The sequence below is a fragment of the Chrysochloris asiatica genome, unplaced genomic scaffold, assembly GCF_000296735.1.
Source record: "Chrysochloris asiatica unplaced genomic scaffold, ChrAsi1.0 scaffold00060, whole genome shotgun sequence".
NCBI lineage: Eukaryota > Metazoa > Chordata > Mammalia > Afrosoricida > Chrysochloridae > Chrysochloris > Chrysochloris asiatica.
The window spans coordinates 8227145-8254056 of NW_006408578.1; the positions used below are offsets into that span (position 1 = coordinate 8227145).

Here is a 26912-nt window from a genome sequence, read left to right on the forward strand (position 1 = left end):
TGTAAGGTAGAAGGTTCAAACTCACCAGTCACTGCTTGGGAACCCTATACAGGGTTGCTAGGAGTTGGCCCTAAATAACAACAGCATATGTTTTCCAAGGTACAGTTGATAGAACTCAACCTGGGACCTCCTTCCCCAAAGGTCATGCTGATATCAAATGGTGGGTCTTTCTGACCTGCTTAGCCTGGGCCCCAGAGGCACCTCATTAGCATTAACCCTCGGGTACAGTCTGGTGATCACATCAAGGACACCTCAATCTCTGTAGAAACTCTGAGGTTTTAGAGTCCTGGTGTGGCACTGTAGGACAAGCACTAGACCACAAGGTTGGTTTGAACCTCAAGGTCGGCAGTTGGAACTCACCAGCTGCTCCTTGGAAACCCTACACAGGGTCCCTATGAGTCTGAACAAACTCAAAGGCACTTAACAACAACAACAGAGGTTCTCTCAGGAACCAAGGACAAAGACCAAATTCTTTGATAAAGGTAAAGTCTTTACCACACAGGTACAAATAAATACATGTTGGGAAAATAAAAAAGAGAGTCAAAAAATAAAAGGCAATGATATAATAGGTCACAGGGTAATTTGTGTGTTGTCAAATGAGTTACGAAAGGATGAGAAGTTCTAGAAGTAAATAGACAGGGAGGTCTGTACGGGTTGCAGAGAGTAAGGAAACCATTGTTTCACCAGACCTGGCCTCTTTTCTGAACTCTGGTCTAGGTGATCTAAGGGTTGACTTTACATCTCCACATGCCAGGGCTGGACTTAATTCTTTCCTCACAGACTTCTCCCTCATTTGTAGTTGTCAGGAGACACAGTCAAGTAGATGCTAACTCAGTATGACCCTATGAACAACACAACAAAACGTAATCCGATCCTGTACCATCCTCACAATCTCTCCGTTTGAGTTCACTGATGTAGCCACTGCGTCAATCCATCTTAGTGAGATGTCCAAAGTACATTAGATGAAGTCTCGCTATTCTCACTTCTAAGGGACATTCAAAGTGTACTTCTCCCAAGACATTTGTTTATTCTTCCTTCAGCCCATGGTATGTTTAATATTCTTTGATAACACCATAATTCAAAGGCATAATTATTCTTTGGTGTTCCTTATTCACTGTCCACCTTACATATGCATATGGAGCAACTGAGAAGCCTGTCTTGGGTCAGGCAATCCAATTATTTAGGGCTTCAGCCACCTCTATTCTTCCTCTCACTCCCTACATCCAATTCATCAGCAAATCTTGTCAGTTCAACCTTCAAAATATTTACAGAATTTAATCACTTAATCATTTATAGAATTTTAATCAACTCCTACCACCCTGGTCTAAACTACCACCATCTTCCTGCTGTATTATTGCAATAATAACTGGCCTTCCCCACTTCTACCTTTGCCCTGCTAGTATGTGCTCAGCACAACAGCCAGGGTAATTGCTTTCAAGTAAGTGGAGCACATCTCTTCTGTGGAAAACGGTATAATGGCTTCACATCTCACATGGAGAAAAAGTCAATATCCTAGGTGCACTCAAGACTCCTTAAAGTGTGGTCCCTCATTACCATGCTGACTGACCTCCTCCCACTGGGACCTATGCTTGTTGCAACCACACCAGGCATGCAGCACCTGAGCCTGCCTTCCATCAGACAGCCTCAGAGTTGCCTCTCACACCACCTCAGGCCTGAGCTCCAAGGCACCTTCTCAGTGAGGTTCTCCCTCCCTTCTCGGGTTCATGTTTTTTTTGTCCCTTACAACCACTGATAGCACAGTGGTTAAAGCACTCAGCTGTTTAAAGGTCAGTGGTGTGAACCCACCAAGTGCTCTGTGGAAGAAAGATGTGGCAGTTGGCATCTGCAAAGATGTATAACCTTAGAAAGCCTAATGGCTAGTTATAATCACCCCAAGGTCAGGGGTTCAAACCCACCAGCTGCTCCTTGAAAACCCTATACAGGGTTGCTATGAGTCGGAACTGACTCAACAACACTTAACAACAACAATAGGGTGGTTAAGGAGCCCTGGTGGCACTGTGGGATAAGCACTGGACTGCTAACCACAAGGGCAGTAGCTCATCTCCTTGGGACCAGGTCTTTTCTTTATATCACAAGTTTTTGAAAGTATACAATTTTTATTCATTATTATAACAGACGCTAACCTGAAAAAAAAGAAAAAGACATATATTTGAGAGGGGTTTGGGCTACCTTAACTTGTACAATGAACAAGAGTTTACTCTCCTGGTCCCAACCTATAAAGTTGCCTACAAAATGATGATAAAGTTGTCTACAGAAGTACAAGACAAACTAGTCTATACTTTATCTAATGAGGATACAGGCAATGACCAGGACCTCAGGGTCTGGCTCTCCCTGAGGGTGACTGAGGCAGAGCGGAACAGGGATTCTACAGTGGTGGTGGTGGTGGGGTCTGGAACTGCAAGGTAATGGCATCACATGGGCCACTGCTGTGGATGTTGGAGGGAAGAAGTGGACCAGCCACCACAGGATGGCTAAGGCAATTCTAGGAGTCGTGGTGGTTACTGGAAGGATCTAGAGAAGACAGCATGCCCCAAATATTCAGAACCTGGTTGATGGCGATGGTCAGTTTTCTACAGAAGGCCCAGGAGATCGGTGAGCACAGAAACCCCTTCACCAAGAACAGGCTACAATGGGAATATGGGCAGGTGGCATGTGTGACCCTCTGGGGGAACTTGTGGACTGATGAAGGTGACGATGGCAACATGCTTGAGAAGAGATTGGGATTTTTGTACAGTGATGTGGCGGGGTTGCCTTCCACAGCGCAAGGGGCTACCAAGAGAGAGATATGGAAGAAGTTGGGTGGAATGGAGATTTGTAGAGACGCAGCAAAGCAGCTCTCGACTGTCAGAAATGTTAGGCGTCGGTAGTGGGTGCAGGAGCGAGGCCACAGACTGAGGGAGAAGTGGAGACAAGGCCCCGTTACCAGGTGAGAGAAGGAAGGCACTTGCTCCAGGTTCACTGCTCCGCTCATTCCTTTGTTCCCTCATCCTCTAAGTAAGCACTTGTCACAGGCCCATGAGGTACTAGACAATAGTCTCAATGAAAAGTATGCCAGGACTTCTAGAAGAGCCAAGTGTACACAGACATAAGCTTATTCATGGTCACCAGGGATGGGTGGAAGGCAGGGGAAAGAAGGGCTTGTTACTTAGGGGACACTGAATGTCGTATTAAAAGCAATGAGAAAACTTGACAACGGATTATACAGAATGATACACCTGATTCATATCACTACAGTGCACATGTGAAGAAGGTTGAAACGGCAAATGTTTTGTAAAAGATGTACTTAACCAAATAAGAAACCAAACGCATTGCCATCAAGTTAATTCTGACTCATGGTAACCCAATGGGTGCCGAGTAGAACCACTCCACAGGGGTTTTCAAGGAAACTCTTAAGGAAGTAGCTTGCCAGGCTTTTCTGCGGAGGCACCTCTACATGAGTTCAACCCAGCAGCCTTTGTGTTAGTAGTTGAACCCTTACTGTCTGAGCCACTCAGGGGCTCCTCATATATTTGTGAGGGCTTTAAAAAGTTCTTGGAAAATCCAATTGTCTTTTAATTCCATTTCTCCAATGAATTTCTTAAAGTCTCCTCAAATTTACCACAAAAATAAAGCAATAAAGTTTGCCAGGACAGACAAAACTCCTTTTCCACAAGAGTCTGTAGAAAAGGAAAACTTCCTAAGGTTTCTAGTTCTTGTCTATTTGGAAGAGAAAACTCCTTAGTGTCACCTGTCACTGGACCAGAGCTGAGACAAACCCTCTCAGCTTTCCAAACCAAAGGTTAGTACTCCTGTGGGACAGACGGCAAACTGCCTCTGGAGGGAGCAGAGAATGACGTCAGGGGGTGGCAAGGACTTGACATTACTTCTCATTCTGACCACTCTCCCTTTCCATTAGTCCCTCTCCCAAAAGGAACAGAAAGAAAAATTTTAAAAAGGCTGAAACTAGCGAGAGGAAAACACCATAATAGTTTGTACCTACCCATATACCTCCAGGACTTCTCGTGTTGCACTGTGGATCGGTATTGGGCTGCGAACCACAAGATCAACAGTTCAAACCCACCAGTTGCTCCTTGGAAACCCTAGACATAGGGTCGCTATAAGTTGGAGCTGAAGCGCTGGTACTTACCAACAACATATGCCTCCAGAGGTTATTTAAGAGTGGGGAATGGTTGGGAGAGATTCAAGTTTATTTTTCAGTGACTGCAGAGAATGTCTCTCTGATTTCTTTAGTTAAACACCAATAGATTGGTCTAAGTATACCAGCAGTTCTTTCTCCATGATCACCCCTGCATTCCACAACCACCTTCTTCTTCACACCTACAAGCACAGAAGCCTACAAGTCAGAAAGGCATGCTCACCATGACAGCCTCCATGCTTGTCTTCCATGTCAATCCACTTCACAGCTCGGAGGTTACCGATCCAGGATGCATTGGGCATGGAGCCAGGGACATCTGCAAAGATGATTTGAAAAAAGAAAAGCAGAATTGAGAACCAAGAGCGAATGGAACTGACTTTATAAACTAAACTCCCAAGTCATGCTTATTTATTTATTATAAAGGAGCTCTGGTAGCGTAGTGGTTACGAATCGGGCTGTGACCCTTAAGGCCAGCAGTTCGAAACTACCAGCTGCTACGCGGGAGAAAGATGAGGCGTTCTGCTCCCGTAAAGATTTACAGCCTCGGAAACCCTGTACAGGGTCGCTATGGGTCGGAACCGACTCGACGGCACTTAACAACAACAACAACAACATAGTAGGATAATGTGTTAGACAGCATAGTCTGATCCACAAGGTTGGCTGTTCAAACCCACCAGCCACTCCTAGGAAACACTACATAGGTTCGCTATGAGTCGGAACCGAGTCCATGGCACATAACAATAACAATATTATCTCTCACACATCAGAGTGAATACTTGCTAGTTATACGCTTGACTTTGCCACCAGTAAAAGGGATCTGTTGATTCTTTCATGATGTGTACCCAAACAAAAAATACAGAACCCAAGAGATACCAGAGAAAAAGCATAACATAGATGAGAAAGTTGGGAGTTTCTGGTCAATGTCCGAATGCCCTTTCTTTCAGTTTATTTTCCATCCTAAAATTTAAAACTGTTAGAACTTTCCAGAAAGTGGTGCTAAGAAGTATGTGCATTCTTCTAATAAGCTATGATTTTGATTTTAAAGAGCAAACACAGGAAAACGACACATCTATGACGTCCTAGCGCTAATGGTCACAGTGAGTCCAAGGTGCCCCTTCTTAGATGATGCTGTACCACTCGGTACACAGAAGGAAAATAGCTTGTTCACGACTGTATATATAACATACATAAACAAATCCTTTAAATGTACCACCTTCCTTGTTGAATCACTTATGGAGACTCTAATATTGTCAAACACTGTTCTGGGCACTGGGGTAGAGATCGGTTAAGAGCTGATTCATCACCCTATGGTGAACTTTCTGGCCCAAGAACATCTCTTGACCTCTGCATTCTTCTGAGTAAGACTGGTATGCACAGATCCCCATTTTCTCATTCCTCAAGTTTTGCTTTTTGATCCTTACCCATCATTGAATTCATGTTAGGAACTTAAAGGAGATTTTTCTTTGGGGGGGAAAAAAAAAAAAAAGCAAAAAGACCTTTTGGTTGCCATCTTGCTAGACCAGAGTCTCTCCACTTTGGCCTGGGGGATTCTATGCCATGGGGGAGTTATCCTGCAATCATCTTGTACATTTCAGGAGGTTTAGCAGCATCCCCGTCTGAACTCACAAGATGCCAGTGGACCCCCACTAGCCCCAGCCCCACCCCTAGTTATCTCACACAAGGATGTCTCCAGACACTGCTACATTTCTCCTGGGGAAGAAAAATCACTCTGTTTAAGAACACTGTGCTAAGCTATCTCAAATAACGCTCTCCATCTCAGTAAATTTCCGCTATTATGGACTAATGAGCCCATTAATCATCTGGAGTAGTTGTATTCCAAGATGATAATGTAATACTATAAAAATCATTACTAGACAAAGATGATGTGGGGATCTGTTTCTGAACAACAAAAAAAAACAAGGAACATTTTCTTTCATGTTGTTGTTAAGTGCCGGCAAGTCGATTTCGATTATAGCAATCCTGCATCGGGTTTCCATGGAGATGCTGGTGTGTTTGAACCGCCAACCTTGTGATTCAAACCAACCTTGTGGTCGAGTGCTTAGCCTACAGCACCACATAATAGCTGTGACATTTTTACCAGTGACAATGCAGTCTGGATATCCTTTTGATGTAATGGCACTACATACACAGCACATCTACCCAAATTTTTACAGTCCTTTCTTAGAAGATTCTTCTTAATATCGATAAAACACACTATGGCAGGCAGAAGAATGGCCTCCCCAAAGTGTGCTCACATCGAATCTCTAGAACCCGTGTAACATGTTCAAGTTACACAGCAAAAGGGAATTAAGAGTGTTAATCCGCTGATGTAAAAATTAAAAGATTATCTTGATTATGGGGGATACAAGCTAATCACAGTAGTCCATAGGGTTGAAAGAGAAAGCCAGAGCGGTGTGAGAGGGATGTGACCTGCAGTTGTTGGCTTTGAAGACAGAGGAAGAGGCCATAAGGCAAGGGATGAAGGTAGCCTCGAGAAACTGAAGTGGGCAAGGAAATGGATCCTACTCAGAGTCTACAGAAAGAAATAAGTCCTTCCAACATCTTGATGTTACCGAGTGAGACCTATGTCAGACTTCTGACCCACAGAACTGCAATATACATGTATAAAGCTGTTAAGTTTATGGTAATTTATTATGGCAGCAAATATCAAACAAATATACACACTAATGGGGAAAAAAACCTATCTAGTGGTGCTGAATGATAAGCACAGGACTGAAAGGTCAATTTGAACCACAAAGTTGGCGATTCAAACTGACTAACCACTCCTTGGAAACAGGGTCAGAACTGACTCTACAGCACTTAGTAATAACAACAAGAAGATGATAAATGAAGCAATTATTAATAAGAAAAAAATGTATATAAAACCAATACTTTAAAAGAGCTTAACTGGATTGTTGCTGTTGTCATGTGTCCTAGAATCGGTTCCAACTCATAGTAATCATGTATAGGGTTTCTGAGGCTGTAAATCTTTACAGGAGCAGAAAACTTCCTCTTTTTACAGAGGAGTGGCTTGTTGTTGTTTGTTAAGTGCCGTGAAGTCGGTTCCAACCCATAGCAACCCTGTGTGGGGTTTCCAAGGAGAGGCTGGTGAACTTGAACTGCTGACCTTGCAGCTCAAACCAACTTTGCAGTCCAGCGCACTAACCCACAGTGCCACACCACGACTGGTGACTTCGAACTGCTGATCTTGTGGATAGCAGCTCAACCACATAACTCTAAAATAATTTTTCTTTAAAACATTAAAAATGAACCATCTGAGATCAAAAGAGGACAACGTTACCCAAGGACAACATGCCAAAGAGTTAGAAAAGAAGGAAATGGAGAATGATCAGTTGTAGAGATTGCAAGCAATGAGATGAAACAAAATGTGTATGAATTGTTGAATGGAAAACTAATCTACTATTCTGTATGCTTTCAGTCAATTCACAACAAGAAAGTTTTTTTAAAAAAATTTAATAATGGAACAACAATGTTCTCCCATGTAGATATATGGGCAGAGACACATGCTGAATGGGTATGGGAGGAAGAGTAGAATATGTGTGCATACGTATATATTTATATATCTTACAGATATCCAAGAGTTTAAAAGAGGATATTGGTACATGAGTATTTACCTTTCCTGCAAACACAACTATGAATGTAGTGGAACATATAGCAGGCAAAATGATGAACACTTCTTAGATACTATCAAATATCTTAAAGCAATGAGTAGCTCAGCCTGGGGGCTCAGGACCATAATCACAGGGAACAACAGAGTCAGTTGGCACAATATGGTCCACAAAGACAATGTTCTACATCCTACTTTGGGGTAAGTACTGTTTGGGATCTTAAAAGCTCAGGAACAGCCATCTAAGATGCAGCTATTGGTTTTCCAAGTACAAAAGAAAAAAGACTGATGAGAACTGAAGATGCTTGGAATCAGTTATTCCAACAGACTAATGGAACATGTGAACATCAATCTCCATGACTCTGAGACCAGAAGAACTAGATTAGATGATGCCTGGCTACCACTGCCAACTGCTCTTAAAGGAATCCAGGATAAAGCAGCAGGATAGGTGGAACAAAATTCAAAATTATTTTTTTTAAAAAAAGACCAGGCTTGCTAGTCAGAAAGAGACTGGATGAAACTGAAGACTATGGTCTTTGACCACCCTTCAGGTCTGGAAAGGAACTGACCCTCCTGACCCAACTTTCAGCAAACCAGTAGATGGGTATACAGGGGGAAGAACAACACTAGCAAGTTATGCCCACTATAAATTATGAAACAGTCAATCCTTCAAAATCAAAGGGGTACATGTACCTAAGGACAAAGTTGAGAAGGGATAGGAAGGTATATGGAATGGACAGTAGGAGCCATATAGAGGAAACGGGATGACTGTTGTTCCACAGAGGGGTTTGCAATCATTGAAATGAAACAAAGTATATCTTTGTTGAATGTAAAACTGGTAATCTAGTCTGTAAATCTTCACTCAATTCACAATAAAAGATCTAAAAAAAAATTAATAAAGACATACATATTCTCAGAAGAAAAATGCTCTGTTGTTTTGCCCTGATGTCACATGGTAACTATATAATCAGCTAAATAAAGAATTGTCTCCCATCTAAAAATTTTCCAGACTCTTTTCTGTAAATCACAGAAGACTTTACCCCTCAGGGCCCTCTATATTGCAAGATTCTTGTTTTCTTGTGGCCAAGAAAACTCTGCTTGAAACCTTTGCCTAGAAATGTTAAGAACATTCAAGAAAAACTATTTATTCAACAATATTTATTAAGCAATATGAACTCCCGTGGCTTTTATTTGCATTTTGGTACTCTAAAAATTATTTTATTCCTGGTGTGGCATTGAGGGATAAAGCTCGGGACTGTGAATTTGTTTGAACCACAAGGTCGGCAGTTCAAACTCACCAGCTGCTCTTTGAAGACCCTATTCAGGGTGGCTATAAATGGGAACTGACTCGATGGCACTTAACGACAACAAACCTGAAAAGGCCTGGTGTGGCGCTGTAGGATAAGCACTGGACCACAAGGTCAGTTTGAACTGCAAAGTCAGTGCTTCAAACTCACCAGCTACTCCTCGGAAACACTGCACAGGGCTGCAATGAGTGGAAAGTAACTTGATAGCATTTAACAACAACATCTGAAAAGAAGTGTTCTTGCTTAGTTCCAAGCTAACATTTTAAAAGAATTAAAAATAAAAATATGCCTTGGCTAAATAGGGTGAGAAGATTAGGACATAAAAAGATACTTAAGCTTATTTATTTATGTCAAGAAGATTAGCTGATTTTTATGAAACTATATTTTGCTATAGGATCAGCACTGGACTGTGAACCACAAGGTCGGAGGTTCAAACCCACCAGCTGTTCCTCAGAAACCTGATACAGGGTCACTATGAGTCAGAACTTACTAAACGGCACTTAACAACAACAATACTTTGACAGGAAAGTGAGGTAGCTCTGTAGGATAAGTACTGGACTGCAAACCACAAGGTCGGTGGTTCGAGCCTACCAGCCACTGCTCAGGTGAAACATGGTGGTTTCTGTTCGTGAGTAGGAACCAGCTTGATGACACTTAACAACAATAACATACTTCAAAAGCAACTAACAATAATAATTTTGATTAAATAACTACACCAGAAAATTCTGAATAAAATTTTCCTTGGGGGGAAAAAAATCTCAACTTCTTAAGTACTGTTACATTTATAAAATGACAAGATATTTTTCCTTCTCTCTCATTCCCATTAATATTGATCCTCACTAACTGATTCTTACTCAGAAACATATTGCATTATGCTAGAGGTAAGACTTATGACATTTCTAATTAGTGGCTTTCCTTCTTTAAAATAAATCCATGAAAATACTATGAACTGCCAGAAGAATGAACAAATCTATCTAGCAAGAAGTATGGCTAGATTGCCAAGGTCAGCAGTTCGAAACTACCAGCTGCTCCGTGGGAGAAAGATGAGGCTTTCTGCTCCCGTAAAGATTTACAGCCTCGGAAACCCTGTTCAGGGTCACTATGGGTTGGAACCAACTCTAAGGCACTAAACAACAACATGGCTAGACTGCAGTCCTGGTGTGGCACTGAGGGTTAATGTGCTGGACTGTAAGGTCAATTTGAACCTCAAGGTCGGTGGTTCAAGCTCACCAGCCGCTCCTTGGAAACCCTTAAACAGGGTTGCTATGAGTTGGAATCAACTCCACAGCACTTAACAACAACAACGGCTAGACTGCTTCTTAGAAGCAACAAGGCTGAGACGTCTCTCCTACTTTGGAAATGTCCGGATGGATCAATCTCCAGAACAGAACATTATACTTGGCAAAGTGGAGGGCCAATGATAAAGGAAGATCCCCAATGAGATGGACTGACACAAAGGCGGCATCAATAGGCTCAATGTAACAATAATTGTGAGGCTGGCGCAGGGCGGGGAAGTATTGCTTTCTGTTACTGTGAGTGGGAACTGACTGCAGGACCCTAACCACAACAATTAGCCTCCTGTTAACGACATTCCAAATGTCAGTTTCCATATTTAGTCTGATGATAGGTCTCAAATATGTCTGTTTAAATGTCTTTCGTGTATAATAAAAAATTCACTTAAAAGTAGGTCTGGGAAAGGAGCAAATACAAAGTTGAATTCTATTTTGTGGGTTTTTTTGCAAGCAATCTGGAACACAGAAATGCCTATAGGAATGCGTGTAAACCCACTTTTCAAGTGTAGTTCCTGGTTTGGGAACAGGATAGTGTAGAGTCAAATAACTTACAGCCTTTTTCTGATTGTTAATTTGGGTCAGTTCTAGAAATAAAAAAAAACATACACTTTTGTTTTCACCTACTTAGATGGCAACACAGGAAAATGATTCTAAAAACAATGTGCACGCACATGTGTGTACAAGTTATCAAGCAAACAAACAAAAAATAAAGCACAATACACTCACTCACATACATACATACGTACGTATATGTACATATTGTTGTTGTTGCGCGCCGTGGAGTCGGTTCCGACTCATAGCGACCCTGTATAGGGTTTCTGAGGCTGCAAATCTTTACTGGAGCAGAAAGCCTCATCTTTCTCCCGCGGAGCGGCTGGTAGTTTCGAACTGCTGACATTGCGGTTCGCAGCCCGATTCGTAACCACTACGCTACCAGAGCTCCTTATAGCAAACAAAAAGTCCCACAAAACAATACTTAGGCTTACCACATGCAATTCACATGTTTATCTTCTGTTTGCTTCTAGGCCAATCTAGTCTAATCTTAAAATCTCTGGTCAAAGCACACTAAAATGACTTCTGGACCCACTAATGGGATACAACTATTATTTGAAAAATATTGAACTAGATCATTTATTATTGGGCGTGCAGTGGCTTTAGAGAAAAAGCAAAGGACTATGAATCACAAGTCTCAAACCACCAACCACTCTGTGGAAGAACAATGAATTCTGCTCCCACAAAGCCTTGGATATCCTATATGGGGTCATAATGAGTCAGAACTAACTCAATGGCACTTAACAACAACATGATTTGTTATTATTGCTATTAATATGGTGAGCTTGAACCACTGACTTTGCAATGCAAACGACGTTGCAGTCTGAGGCATTAGCCCACAGTGCCACAGGGAAGGGCTATTTTCCATTATTCCTCTGATGGTGGTGGTGGTATATTGCTAGTTATGACTCATAAGAACCCTATATAGGATTTCTGAGACTGTAAATCTTTACAAGAGCAGAAAGCCTCATCTTTCAGTTGCGGAGCAGCTGGTAGATTTGAACTCAGGGCCTGTGGTTAGCAGTCCGACTTGTAACCCACTACACTACCAGGGCTCCTTATTCCTAGGATGTGGCTGTTGTTAAGTACCATCAAGTTGGTTCTGACTCACAACGATAAGGTTTCCTAGGAGTGGCTAACCTTGCAGTTCAAACTGACCTTGTGGTCCAGTGCTTATCCTATAGCGCCATTCCTAGGATTAATTGTTGTTAAGTGCCGTCCAATCGGTTCCAACTTATAGTGACCCTATATAGGGTTTCTGAGGTGTGGCTGGGGAGCTTGAACTGCTGACCTTGCAGTTCAAACCGACCTTGCAATCCAGTGCATTAGCCCACAGCGCCACACAGGAAAATGAAATTGTTAATATTATCAGAGAAAACATTTTTTAAGTATAAAAGTCAATTCTCTCATTTACTCTTCACAGGCTTATGCAAACAAAATATTTGAGATAAAGTTTACAGAGTGACCAGGAATGTTTTCCTTGGGATTCAGCCTTTTTTAGCCAAATAACTGTGTTTGTTGAATAAATGAATATGGTTCATTTGAATGCACTGAGGGCTTTATTTATTCAGCAAGTCCCCAGGTTAAAACATGGGACTAAAGGCTAAGGCACTTGTACTTGTCCTTCAATGTTATGTAATTGGCCCTCCCTTGGAAAGGACTGAAACAAATCCATCCCAGACACCTTCACTTGATACATGGGCAACTTTTATATCACTGAAAAAGATTCAGGCTGTTTCTTTCACTGAAATAAGGCTCAATACCAGCTGTATGCACCTGTTCTAACTGACCTACAAATCTGACTTAAAAAAACACTTAGGAATCTATCTTGTTCGTAACTCGAGGACTACCTGAAACGACAGGCCTTTCTATTTTCACAGTTTGGTCCACATTCTGACAGACCTACCTATATGGTCACAAATTCCAGCAATTGCTTGCTATTTGAGTTCAGATCACTTGAGAAGGCTTCAAAATGTTCATGGAAATATGAAATGAAAAATAGTGGAATTTTCCCATGAAGTATAAAAAGTCTCCTTTTTTATTTAATAGTTAAGCAAAGAATTTTGTTTTGAAATGTCAAATAGTCAACTCAAAGGAGAGTGTATGGAAAGGGCTTTCTCACAATTTAATGACGGCATGTAAAAGGCGGTACAGCTCTTTGGTAAATCAATTTGGAAACTTCTAGAAGAAGTCACAACTGTTAATTCTCTTTGAGCCTTTAAGTACATGGCTTCAAAATAAGTTAAAGACCACCACCAACCACAATACGTGACAATCTGTATTTATAATTGTGGTATTTATATGGTGTGGCACTGTAGGGTAAACAATGGACTGTTAACTACAAGGTCCGCGTTTCAAACCCACCAGCCGCTCCTCAGAAACCCATACAGGATTGCTATGAGAGTGAACCGACTTGACAATACTTCACAACAATGACAACTGACATAGCACAGGTTTTGAAGCTGCCATTGAGTCGAATCAAACTCATGGCCACCGTGTTTGTTTCAGAGCAGAACTGTGCTCCACAGGATTTTCAATGGCTGATTCTTTGGAAGGAGGTTTATTAGGCCTTTCTTACAAGGTGCCTCTGGGTAGATTCAAATCACCAACACTTTGCTTAGCAGTCTAACTACTAAGGAGTTTCCAGAGGAGTTCAAACCCTTGTCTCTGCTGTTAAACACAGTATGACCTTGAACCAGTAAGTACTTCACCTCTTTAAGATATACTGGAAACTTGGTATGGTGCTGGAAGATAAAGTACTGGACCGCAAGGTTGGTTTGAACTGTAAGGTTGGCGGTTCAAACATTAGCAACCACCCTTCGGAAACGCTATGCAGGGTCGTTCTCAACTCGGTGTCACTTAACAACAACAATCTTTAAACTGTGCAGGGTTTGTTAATGTCAATGCTGTGCTGGGCACAGTGTCTGGCACGTGTAAATGGTTGAAACAAATTAAGCCTGAAAAAATGGAAAATCAAAGGGACAATATGGTTACGGAGGAGAATTGTTTAGGCTGTCTAACAGGGCCCCTGACTTCTGCTTACTAGATGCCAATAACCTCTGTTCTCAAGCTGTGACATTCAAAAATATCTCCAGACATTGCCAAATGTCCCTGAGAGGAGAAACATCACCCTGCGTTTGAATCATGGGTATAAAGGGGGAAAAAATACATATTCTATAACATGAAACCAGAATAGATGTGAACAGAACATGAAATTATAAAAACGGTACACTGCAAATGAGATTGTACTACTATACCAACACTTGCATTAATGCATTGTTGTTGTTGTGAAGTGCCATCGAGTCAGTTCCGACTTATAGCAACCCTGTGCCAGTGCAGGGTTGCCAGGGAGCGCCTGGTGGGTTTGAACTGCCGATCTTGTGATTCACAGTCCAAAGCTTATTCTAAAGCACCAAACCAGAAATGTGTAAATGCATTAATGTATGTATGTATATATATATATATATATATATATATATATATATATATACATTAATGGTAGCGTAGTGGTTACGAATCGGGCTGCGAACTGCAAGGTCAGCAGTTCGAAACTACCAGCTGCTCCGCAGGAGAAAGATGAGGCTTTCTGCTCCCGTAAAGATTTACAGTCTCGGAAACCCTGTTCAGGGTCGCTATGGGTTGGTACCGACTCGATGGCACTTAACAACAACAACAACATATATAGTAATAAAACCATGTGTAGCAATTTGCATATGAAATGAGATAGAAAAAATAATTTTTAATAAAATTTGAATATTATAGTGCTTAAATTATTTATTGATTGATTTTATATATTTTTAAGTTGATTTACATGCATCTGAGTCTTATTTGCTTTGTTGGTTCTGTAGTTGTGCTTGTGAACAGCCTAAAAATATAATTCGGCAGAAGAGAGAACAGTTGCACAAAATCTTTAACAATAAAAAAAATTTTGAAAATTAGCCAGTAACAGGATAGTATACAGTTAAGAAGAGCTTGCAGACTCTTTTTCTGATAGTTAATTTGGGTAAGTTTTAGAAGTAAGGATATACCACTTGTGTTTGTCTCCCACTGGTTTAGTTCTTTGGGATTTTTCAGGCATGACACTGGTGAAGAGATCCTGTTTTGTTTCCTGTGGATATTTCTAGACCTCTGAGGTCCCTGAGGTAACGGCATGTTGTTTTGTTCGTAAGTGCCATGGAGTCGGTTCTGACTCACAGCGACCCTGCACAGGGTTTCCGAGGCTGTAAATCTTTACGGGAGCAGAAAGCCTCATCTTTCTCCAGTGGAACAGCTGGTAATTTCGAACTGCTGACCTTGCGGTTCACAGCCCAATTCGTAATCACTACGCTACCAGAGCTCCTTAAGGTAATGGCATACCATCCTCGAAATGATGGTTATAACAGATAAGATGGAATGAGGAAGGGGAGAAGCAGAAACCAGATTTTTAGAATCAAACGAATTTAAAAATATTCTGATATTTTCACCTTCAGAGCCAAGCTGTATGGAGTACTGCTGTAGCACTGGAGGATAAAGCACTGGACCGCAATGTCGGTTTGAACCACAAGGTCGGCGGTTCAAACTCACCAGTCACTCCTTGGAAACACTATACAGGGTTGCTCTGAGTCGGAACTGACTTGACGGCACTTAACAACAACACCAAGCTATAAACTGGTGGTGGTGTGCCACGTAGTCAGTTCGGACTCATAGAGATCCCTATGTAGGGTTTCCGAAGCTGTAAATCTTTATGGGAGCAGAAAGCCTCATCTTTCTCCCGCGGAACAGCTGGTAGTTTCGAACTGCTGACCTTGAGGTTAGCAGCCCAAGTTGTAAACACTACACTGCCAGAGTCTAGGAAATTTAAGGACTTCTGGTGTGGCGCCTAGGATCAGCACTGGATTGTGCTGATCACAAGGTTGGCAGTTTGAGCCCACCGTCTGCTCCTTGGAAACCCTGTACAGGGTTTGCTATGAATCAGAATCAGTTTGATGGCACTTAACAACAACAACAGGAAATTTAAGGGAATTACTCACGAGTATGGATGTGCTAAGGAGTTCTGTTCATTCAGTGGTTAAGGGCTTGGATACTCACCAGAAGGTCAGAAGTTCAAATCCACCAGCCACTCCAAAGGAGAGACATGTGGCAGTCTGCTGTGAGTCAGAAACGACTTGAAAGCAACAGGTTTGATTTCCTTGGGTTTTGATGGATGTGCTAAATATCTTGAAACCTTGTTTCAAGATAACGTACTCATTTATTCTCATAAGCCTTCTGCATTCTAGAATACAGCCATGAATAGAATGTTCTTGGAGATTTCGGCCTAGTGAATCAAATTTTTAGAAGTATTTTTAGTAGCAGCTGGAACGCCTTCACTTAAGAGTCTGTCTTGGACACTCTTTTGGTGAAGAACAGGAAAGTTTAGTGGGATGTTTAGATATGTGAGCAATGTTTGGCCCAGAGGAGTTCAGATTTCCTTACAGCCCTGACCTAAGCGCTGACCTTGGTCCACTGGCTCAAAGCCTACATTTCCTTTTGGCAGTTTATCACCTTTCACTCTTGTCACACTCCTTTAATTGTGGCAGGTCTTCCTGAGACAGAGAAAGCCATCTGCTTCACTACTCCCAGGATTTAACCTGGCAACCCTTCCTGGCTTTCCTTCACTAACCCGTGGTATTTCTCAAAATCCTCACCCTCCTGATTAACTAGAATTCACTGCCAGCTACGACTGATGACGCCTTGTGCAATACGGGAGGCCCCAGTTGATTCCCAATCTACCAGCAGTCCTACAAGCCTTATCTGACTTATAATAATAGTGTTGCCCAAACACACCCTACTTTGTTTCTTTGTGGTTACTGCGCTAACTAACTCTGGTGTTCAACATCTCTCCACAAAATGAGCTGCCGTCAAGTGGATTCCGACTCAGGGGGACTCCAGGTGTATCCGAGTAGAACTGTGCACCATCGGGCTTTCAATGGCTTAGTTTTCAGAAGTATCTAGCTAGGTCTTTCTCCCAGGGTGCCTCAGAGTAGACCTGAACCTCCAGCCTTTCAGTTAGCAGCTAAGCATGTTAACTGTGTGCGTCACTCACGGACTCTAGCTCTCAACATGATTTTAATTGCTTATCAATTGGTCTCTCTGCCTTCAATCAGCCCCACTTCGCTGGCAACACCAGCTACGGACCTTACAGTGAGTAGTGCAATGTGTAACCCACAAGGACTCCTTGCGTAAAGATTATAGAAAAAACATAGCAAATTAAATATATATATTCTATGCAGTTGTACGCTCTGTAACATACAAGGTCGCCCTGTGTCATAATCAACTGGATGGCAATCGGTAATAGGTTTGTTTTCTTTCCCATAGCAGTTAAGAGGAGAGATTCCGAAACTAAACTGCCTGGGTTCAAGTCCTTGCTCTGCAGATTATTAGCTGTGAGACCACTAATCGAATCTAATCTCTCTGTGCCTTGGTTTCCTTATTTGTAAACTTGGGTTAAAAACGGTACCTACTTCATGGAATTGTTGTAAAGTATATCAAATGTGTAAAGCACCTTCAGTGGGGCTTGGTATTGTGTGTTGTACAGGGCATGTTTGTTGTACATATTGGTACTGTGTGTTGTACATGCCCTGTGCTGTTGAATTGGTTTAGACTCACAGCACCCCCTGTATAGGGTTTCTGAGGCTGTAAATCTTTATGGGAGCAGAAAGCTTCATCTTTCTCCCACAGAGTGGCTAGTGTCCTTGTGGTTAGCAAGTCCAATGTTTATCCTATGTGCTGTAAAGGTGTTAACTTATCATCAAGTATCCATTTTATTAACAAGTCATTAACTACCATGGTTACTGTTGAAACAAGGGCACTGGTGTTCTACCTTAGAATTCTTGCCTTCTCTGTGGGAGACCCAGGTGGATTCCTATACAATGTACCTCATGCAAAGTCACCACCCCTGTCCGTGGAGGCTTGTGTGTTCCTTATGATATTGAACAGGTTTCAGTGGAGCTTCCACATTAAATAAAGTTAACCAGGAAGAAATGTCTGGTGAGCGACTTCTGAAAATTAGCCCATAAAACCTTGTGCATCACAACAGAATCCTGTCCAATACAGTGCTGAAAGATGAGCCTGGGATGAAAGGCACCCAAATCATAGAGTGGGCAGAAAAATGGACTCAACATGAACATCAGTATCCATGACCCTGAAACAAGATCTAGCAGGTGCCCAGCTACCATGGACAACTGCTCTGAAAGGGATCGCATTAGAATAGGCCCTAGATAGAGTGAGGGGGAAAAGTGCAAGAAAAAATCATTAAAAAAAATTTTTTTTTAAATGACCAGACTACTGGTTGAATAGAGAATGGTGGAACCTAGAGATTATGACCCTTAGAGTTTTGGATCTGGAACTGAACTCACCCCTGTGGTTCAATTTTCATCCCCAAACTGGCATTTCTATAAGGAGAACAATAACACTTGAAATATGCAAATCTTAGACTAATCAACCAATTGAGATCAAAAGGGCAGAATTTAGCCAGGAACAAAATTCAGAAGAGTTTGGGAAAGGAGGAGGAATGGTAACACGGGCAGGAAGTGATGTCACAACAAGGGGATCGTAATCAATGAGATGAGACAAAATGTGCAGGAATTGTTCAATGGAAAACTGATGATCTGCTCTGTAAATCTTTACCCAATTCATGGTAAAAAAAAAAAAGTAAACAACAACGACAACAAAAAACAAATAGAGAAAAACACACACACAAAGGCTGAAGCCTAGCAACCATCATAAATATGGTGCAATCCCAGGCAACATGCTGTTCCAGTGTACATGGGGCTCCCAGGAGTCAAAGCTGACTAGATGGGTAACAGCAACAGCACGTTACTTTACGTTGACAATATAGCTATTAACCAGCTGATTAATCTATATTACCCATATATTACAAGCGACCTTTACAACTGACCTTACCCTTAAGATAAATGTGCTAGATTTCCTTAAATTAAATGTCAAGTACCACTTATGGACATATTTCCTACTTTAATGGGCCTGAGAAGTTGTTGTTAAGCACTGTCAACTTGGTTCCGACTCATAGCGACCCTGTGTATAGGATTTCTGAGGAGCAGATGGTGGGTTTGAACTGCCAACCTTCTTTGTGGTTCACAGCCCCGTGATGATCCTACTGCACTATACCATCCATTAAAAAACAAAACCTTAGGATTTTTTATTGCTTTCCAGAAATTCAAGAGATCCTGTTATTATTTTATTTGTAAGTACATGACTGTTGTTGTTGTTAGGTGCCGTTGAGTTGGTTTAGATCCACAGTGATCCTGTATAAGGTTTCCAAGGCACCAAACCACCAACTTGGAGTTAGCCGTCTTATGCTTACCCTACAGAGGCACACCAAGGTTCCAGCACATGAATAGCAAATGGTATTTTATTTCTGTAATCTACTTGTTTAGATGTGCTTTGTTCACAGTCTGACTTAGATCGTTTGAGTTTCAAAGGATATCATGTGACTTTTAAAAATAAAAATATTTACAGTATTGATTTTCCTTTGCAACTAGATTCCAGGGAAATGGATTTCAGGGCAGGAGCCTTTAGTGAAATCGACAGAAGGAAACACGCCCTGTACTGTTTAGTTTGTTGCCTAGGGAAGAATTCTTAATGACTCCATTAAACAAATTTTCATTTTGTTCTGTACACCCTGCCTTCTTCACCTTCAAAACAAGGTACCAGGCTGCACCCAGTTGGAAGTAAATCAAGAATTCATTCACAAGCTGTAAAACATTCCCTCAAATTCTAAGGAAAAGGAGACAAATTAAAAAAAATTTTTTAAAATCACTCTTGCTTAGGACTTGTCTCATTTCCAACCTCTGTTTACTGACCAAAGACTAGCTAGAAAAGCTGAATGTCAGAGGTAAAATCCATTTGTCGCTGCCTGAACCAGATTACCTATTCTGGAAACTAAATCCTTATCTATAGCAAACCTAATCTTTTATATGCTCTTACAGTAGCAGATGCCGTCTCTCTGTTGGCATTCTTCTTATGTAAATAAGAAAAAATACCTAAGTGATTTTGAAAAGCAAGAAGAAACAGGTGAGAAACAGACTCTCAGTTTGGCTGACATATATGGGTACACCCCAAACAGTTCTCAACAATACAGGAAGCCAGTAAGTCTAGCACTCCTTCCTGAAACATCTATCTAACCTGAGCAACTGAATGGAAACCAATGTGTTACAATAAAAGCTTATATGATGCTGAGTCACATACAACTGTAGGAGACACTGCCTAGTCCCTGCCTTCCTTCCCCACACCCTGTTTCCGATCAAACCATTGTGATCCATGGGGTTTTTCACTAGCTCTGGTAGCTTAGTGGTTACGAGTCAGGCTGCCAACCTCAAAGTCAGCAGTTCGAAACTACCAGCGGTTCCACGGGAGAAAGATGAGGCGTTCTGCTCCCGTAAAGATTTACGGCCCCAGAAACCCTGTGCAGGGTCACTAGGAGTTGGAACCGACTCCTCGGTACTTAATAACAATAAATTTTCAGAAGCATACTGCCAGGCATTTCTTCCAAATCCATCATAGTCTGGAAGTTCTGTTGAAAACCTGTTCAGCATCATAGCAACATGCAAGACTCCACTGACAGATGGCCAGGAATCGAACCTGGGTCTCCTACACGGAAGGCAAGAATTTCACCACAGAAACACTGCTGCCCTCAGAAACTAAATCCAACCCACTACTGCCCTCAGGTGGATTCCCACTCATAGCTACCTGGTACAGGGTTTCCAGATGAATTTTGACAGGAGCAAACAACCTCAGCTTCCTCCCTTGGAGCAGCTGGTGAATTTAAACCATTGAATATGAATCTTACAGTGTCAACAGGGGTCCCCCAAAAGTCACACTGTTGTTGTTAAGTGCTGTCGAGTCGGTTCCAACTCATAGCAACCCTGTATGGGGTTTCCGAGGAGCACCGGGGGGTGTGAACTGCTGACCTTGTGGTTTTCAGTTCAGGGCTGACCCTTCAGCATCAGATGCAAAAACCACATGATGACACAAAACCAGACCAAACTGATGGTGTCATGATAGTGGTTGCTCTTGGAAGTGACAGGCACTAAGTCGACAAGGACTACCGGTGTCAGGGAATCACAGCATTGCGTACTGTGTGGAAATTCAGTCATCTGTGTAATCCTTATAAGTACAGTTTCCTGTACGTATATTTCAATTTAAAACCTAAAGGAAGCTATAAAGTGGGCAGGAGGTCTGGTGTGGCGCTGTAGGAGAAGCATTGGATTGCTAACTTCAAGGCCGATGATTCAAATCCAACAGCAATTCCTCCAAAGCCCTATACAGGGTTGCTGTGAGTCGGTCCCAACTTGATAGCACTTAACAACATAAAGTGCACAAGAAGCAAGATTTACATAAAATTGTCCGACTTCAAAGTTATGTTGACCTCTTCATGTCCTTCCCCATGCTTGTCTCCTCTGCCTAGGGTCATTGTAGTGACAGCAGCACTATTGTCCAGTTTTCGGGCATATAGAGTTTTACTTATAAGCACTTGAATACTGGTGGTGTTTTTTGTGTTAATAGTCATTCCCACCACTCATCTACCAGTCTGCCATTACCGTGGAGGCTTGCATGTTGCGGTGACACTGGAAACTGCCAATGGTACATGTATCAAATACCAGCAGGGTCACCCAGGGTGGACAGGGTTCAGCAGAGCGTCCAGACTAAGACAGACTAGGAAGAAAGGCCTGGAGATCTACTTCTGAAAAGCAGTCAATGAAAAAACCCTAGGAATCACAACAGATTACTGCCTGGTATAGTGCTGGAAGACGAGCCCGTTAAGCTAGAACAAGGGAGATGGGCATATGAATGAGCATGAAGATGGTGCAGGCCTGAGCACAGTTTCATTCTGTAGTACTGGGATCAACATGACTCAGCGCTAACTCAGCACAATGAAGAATAATCCCAGCAACACAGGGAAAGACCACAGGTCACGACGTGCCCTTTATCTTGACTGCGGAAGTGGATGCATGACTCTGGGTTTGTCAAAACATATCCCGCTACCCACCTGCCCCCAGCACACAAAAAGTGAATTTGATTGTTTATAATTTTTTTTTAAAGTTTATTAAAGCAGTTGCTTCAAATTCAACAATGTGTAATAGAATGGATCTCCTTCATGAAACATCTATACATTAAAAAGCACAGATTTTTCAAGACTGTATATTATAGTAAACCTAGGAACTTTTTCATTCGAAAAATAATAAGCATTTTACGGTACTATCTTCTTATCAACGGAGAAAAGATGGAAGTTGTCAAGGACTTCATTCTTCTTGGATCAACTGTCAACACTCGTGGAAGCAGCAGTCAAGAAATCAGACGACGTATTGCATTGGGCAAATCTGCTGCACAGGAACTTTTTAAAGTGTTGAAGAGCAAAGATGACAGCTTGAGGACTAAGGTGCGCCTGACTCAGGCCATGGTATTTTCAATAATCTCATATGGATGTGAAAGCTGGACAGTGAATAAGGAGGATCATAGAAGAATTGATGCCTTTGAGTTGTGGTGTTGGAGGAGAATACTGAAAGTGCCATGGACTGCCAAAAGAACCAACAGATCTATTTTGGAACAAGTGCAGCCAGAGTGCTCCTTGGATGCCAGGATGGCTAAGCTTCATCTCTCCTACTTTGGACATATTTTCAGGAGAGAACAGTCGCTGGAGAAGGATGTCATGCTGGGTAAGATGGAGGGTCAGAGAAAAAGAGGAAGACCCCCAACGAGATGGATCAGCCACGTGGCATCACTGATGGACTCAAGTGTGACAGCGGTAGTGAGGTTGTCCCAGGATCGGACATTGTTTCGTTCTGCTGTGCATGGGGTCGCTAGGAGTCGGTTCCGACTCGATAGCACCTGACAACAACAACAACAACATCTTTTTTAAGTGAAAAAGAGGAAGACCCTCAACGAGATGGATTGACATAGTGGTGCAGCTCTGGATCAAATGTAGCAAGGTTGGGAGAATGACACAGGACCACAAAGTGCTCCATTCTGTTGCATATAGGGTCGCTAGGAGTTGAAACCAACTTGACAGCATCAAACAACAACAACAACAACAACAATCTTTTAAAATTTTACTCTGGGTACTTTTTAGAGTTCTATCACTAAAACTGATGATGATGATGAGTCATTAAAACTGGAGTCCTGGTGTGGTGCTGTGGGTTGATGCGCTGGACTGCAAAGTCAGTTTGAACCTCAAGGTTGGTAGTTCAAGCTCACCAGCCGCTCCTTGGAAACCCTACACAGGGTCTATATGAGTTGGAACTGACTTGACAGCACTTAACAACAACAACAACAATCATTAAAACGAATCTTCTGGCATTTTACAACATAAATATTAAAAATATTGTTACTGTCATCTTGCTCTGGTAGCCATGGCATTTCAAGAGAGAAACTGTGAGAAGTACTGACTATATAAGACTATTGTGTTCAGGTCAGAAGTTCAAACTCACCAGCTGCTCCTTGGAAATTCAGAACTGTCTCAACGGCACTTAACAACGAAGCTGCATTAAGAAATCCTCGTGGCTCAGCAGGTTAAGCATTGGGCTGTTAACCTTAAGGTCAGCAGTTCAAACCCACCAGCTGCTCCTCCGATGTTAGATGAGTGAGGCGGTGTGTTCTCGTAAAGATTGACAGCCTTGGGAACTCTAAGAAGTAGTTCTGTCCTGTCCTATAGGGTTGCTATGAATTAGACTGGACTCAGTGGCAGTGGGTTTGGTTTCTTAAAGGAAATGTATTAAGACTTCGAAATCCCATCCCAGCTGCTAACTCATGTGACCTGAACAAATCACTTCACCCTCCAGGGCTGAGTATCTCTAATCTTAAAGGATGAGAATGTCCCTGGTGGTGGTGATGTGCCGTGGAGTCGGTTCTGACTCACAGCGACCCTGTACAAGGTTTCCAAAGCTGCAAATCTTTATGGGATTTACCATCTTTCTCCCGCAGAACAGCTGGTAGTTTCGAACTGCTGACCGTGAGGTTAGCAGCCCAATTCGTAACCACTTGTTAATCCCTACAACTTCCATTCCATTCACAAATTCACTTCCTTATTTTTGAAGTAGCCATTCTGGGTTTCTACTCCTTCCAGGATCTCCCACTTAAAGATATTACCACCACAACCGTATTCTGGGCACTTACTCTGTGTGCCACGAGTGGAGCTATAGGTTTCGGAATATTGTTGAGGTTAGTCATCCTCAAGTCGACCTCAACTCATGGTGAGTCTGACCTCAAATATGCAGCATGGGGCTGTACTCTGTAGGGTTTTCCAGGCTCTGACTTATTTCTGAGGTATCTCTGAGGTTCTTTGAACCATCAACCTACCTTTAGGTTAGGAGTCCAGTGCGTGTTGCTATTAAATGCCCTGGCGTCTGTCCTGACTCAGTCATCCTGCACAGGGTTTCGAGGAACATGGGTTTGAACTGCAGACCTTGTGTTTCCAACCAATCTTGTGGTCCAGTGAATTATTCTGCAGGGCCACAGCAGGACTCCAGTCTAATGCTTCTTGTTGTTGTTAAGTGCTGTCAAGTCGGTTTCGACTCAGAGTAACCCCATATAGGGTTTCCAAGGAGCAGCTGATAGGTTTGAACTGCTGACCTTGTGGTTCAAACCAACTTTGAGATTCTGTGCATAGTACCTTTCCCTACTTCACTCACTTTCTGCCCCTGTTGTGACTATTAAACAGTTGCTGTCAAGCCACCGCATGTGTGTCAAAGTAAAACTGTGCTCCATAAGGTTTCAAAGAGGAACACTTTCCCTCTTTTAAGCGTTCAAGAGCAAAGATGTCAATTTGAGGACTAAGATGCACCTGACCCAAACCATGGTATTTTCAATAGCCTTATAAGTTGGACAACGAATAAGGAAGACCACAGAAGAATGGATGCATTTGAGTTATGGTGTTGGAGGAGAATATTACGAGTACCATGGACTGCCAGAAGAACAAACCAATCTGTGTTGGAATAAGTACAGTCAGAATGCTCCTTAGAAGCCTGGACGGTGAGACTTTGTCTCTCTTACTTCAGACATTTTATCAGGAGGGACCATTTCCTGGAGAAGAACATCATGCTTGGTAAAGTGGAGGGTTAGTGAAAAAGGCAAAGACCCCCAACAAGATGGATTGGCACAGTGGTAACAGCAATGGGCTCAAGCGTAGCAATGATTGTGAGACTGACCCAGGACCAGGCAGTGCTTTGTTCTGTTGTATACAAGGTCACCATGAGTTCATACCGACTCAACGGCACTTAACAAAAACATAGCTTTTTCAAAGTTAATATTTGGAAGTAGATCACTGGACCTTTCTTCTGAATTGCCTCTGGGGGGACTTGAACCTCTAGTCTTTCATTCAGCAGCTGAGTATACCACCCAGGAACTCTCCTCACCACCATGAGCTTGATATATCACTCTTCTCTGGCTGAGGAACTAAGGTTCCACATGGAAGGGATGAGGCCAACATCACCAGCCTGATTAAGCCGAGATTGGAGGCCTTCTTCAACACCCCCACCAGGCTCCAGGTAGGAGATTCACACTCTTTTCCTTCACCACAGTTCTCCTTCCATGTGAGCTACTTGATAGCGTCCGAAAGATAAATGGAGCCACGTCTGACTCATGTGGCCCACTCATGTGGGGCACAATAGATGGAAGTAGATGGGCAGGTGGGCAAGACACCGCCTTACCAGACACCTTGTTTCAGCTTGGTTCAGATGCCCTCATTCTGGTGGAAACAACAAAGACTATTTTACTAGTGTGGAGAGAAGAGACTTGGGTCATTTGGAAATACAGACATCCTCCTCTCAAGAGTTAAGACACTGGCAGGGTATTTGCCACCTGTGATTCTTAGTATGTACGTACACGGGTCCTATAAGCAAAGCAAATGGAACAAGTGACCCCACTAACCAATGAGATACCCTCAGTTACTTACCGTGCAGGATTAACCCTAGTGGTAAAGCAGAAGGGAGAAGGCGATCCAAGCTGATTTGTCTCTGTTCGAGAAAACCTTTCCGATTCCTTCTAGGAATCTCAGTAGACTGTATCTTGGGGTTATGCATTTTTTTTTTTTCTGCCCATGCTGTTCCTTGGCAAGGGCAATTGGGAATAAAAACTGACAGTTAACAATACTTTGTAGGTTCCCAGGTGGTATAAATGGCTAGGAGTATGGCTGCTAACAGAAAGGTTAGCAGTTTGAACACACCAGCAACTCTGAGGGGAAAACGACTTGGTGATCTGAGTCCATGAAGATTGTTGTTGTCAGGTGCCATGGAGTCGGAACCGACTCATAGCGACCCCATGGACAGCAGAACGAAACAATGTCTGATCCTGGGCCAACCTCACTACCACCGCCACACTTGACGCCATCAATGATGCCACCTGGCCAATCCATCTCATTAGGGGTCTTCCTCTTCTTCTCTGACCCTCCACCTTACCCAGCATGACATCCATGAAGATTAGAACCAAGAAAACACTATAGGGCATTTATACTCTGCTACATGGATTCGTTAAGAGTTGGAATCAACTTGAAAGCACTCACCAGCAATGGCCCAACTGCCTTATTTGGTCAGAATTTTAGAGCACAACGTGACCAGCCATACTGAGTACTGAGTTTTGACCTTTGGACATGGCTGTTGAATTTTGACCTTTGGACATGGCCCTGAGGTTCCATTAATCCTACAGGCCACAGTGTAACAGACACAGGATAACTGGGATGTTAATAAATCATGGAGCAGAGCTCCAAGAGGAAGTGAAGATGGTAAAAGAATGAACAATGGCTGAGAGAGGGACTTTTATAATTCACAACAATCTCATATATATCTCATGAAGCAGGTGTTGTGTCCACGGTGTTCCTTCGACACGCTCCAGTTGAAGAAAAACAGTGTGGGATCCTCTGGTCACCTTGCCCAGTTTCCTTATTTTACAGGGGAGGAAGCCAAGGCCTAAGGTCAAAAAGCCCGTTAATGATGGGGCTAGGGACTAGAAGA

General features: G+C 42.4%; 1 protein-coding gene across 1 annotated transcript in view; it reads right to left on the reverse strand.

The window, feature by feature from the left end:
• Positions 1-26912, reverse strand: part of GCNT2 (glucosaminyl (N-acetyl) transferase 2, I-branching enzyme (I blood group)) — a 50912-nt gene that overhangs the window by 2859 nt on the left and 21141 nt on the right. The window contains exon 2 of the mRNA XM_006864093.1: positions 4380-4472. Within this exon, the coding sequence (XP_006864155.1) occupies positions 4380-4472 (93 nt within the window). The remainder of the gene's footprint in view (positions 1-4379; positions 4473-26912) is intronic.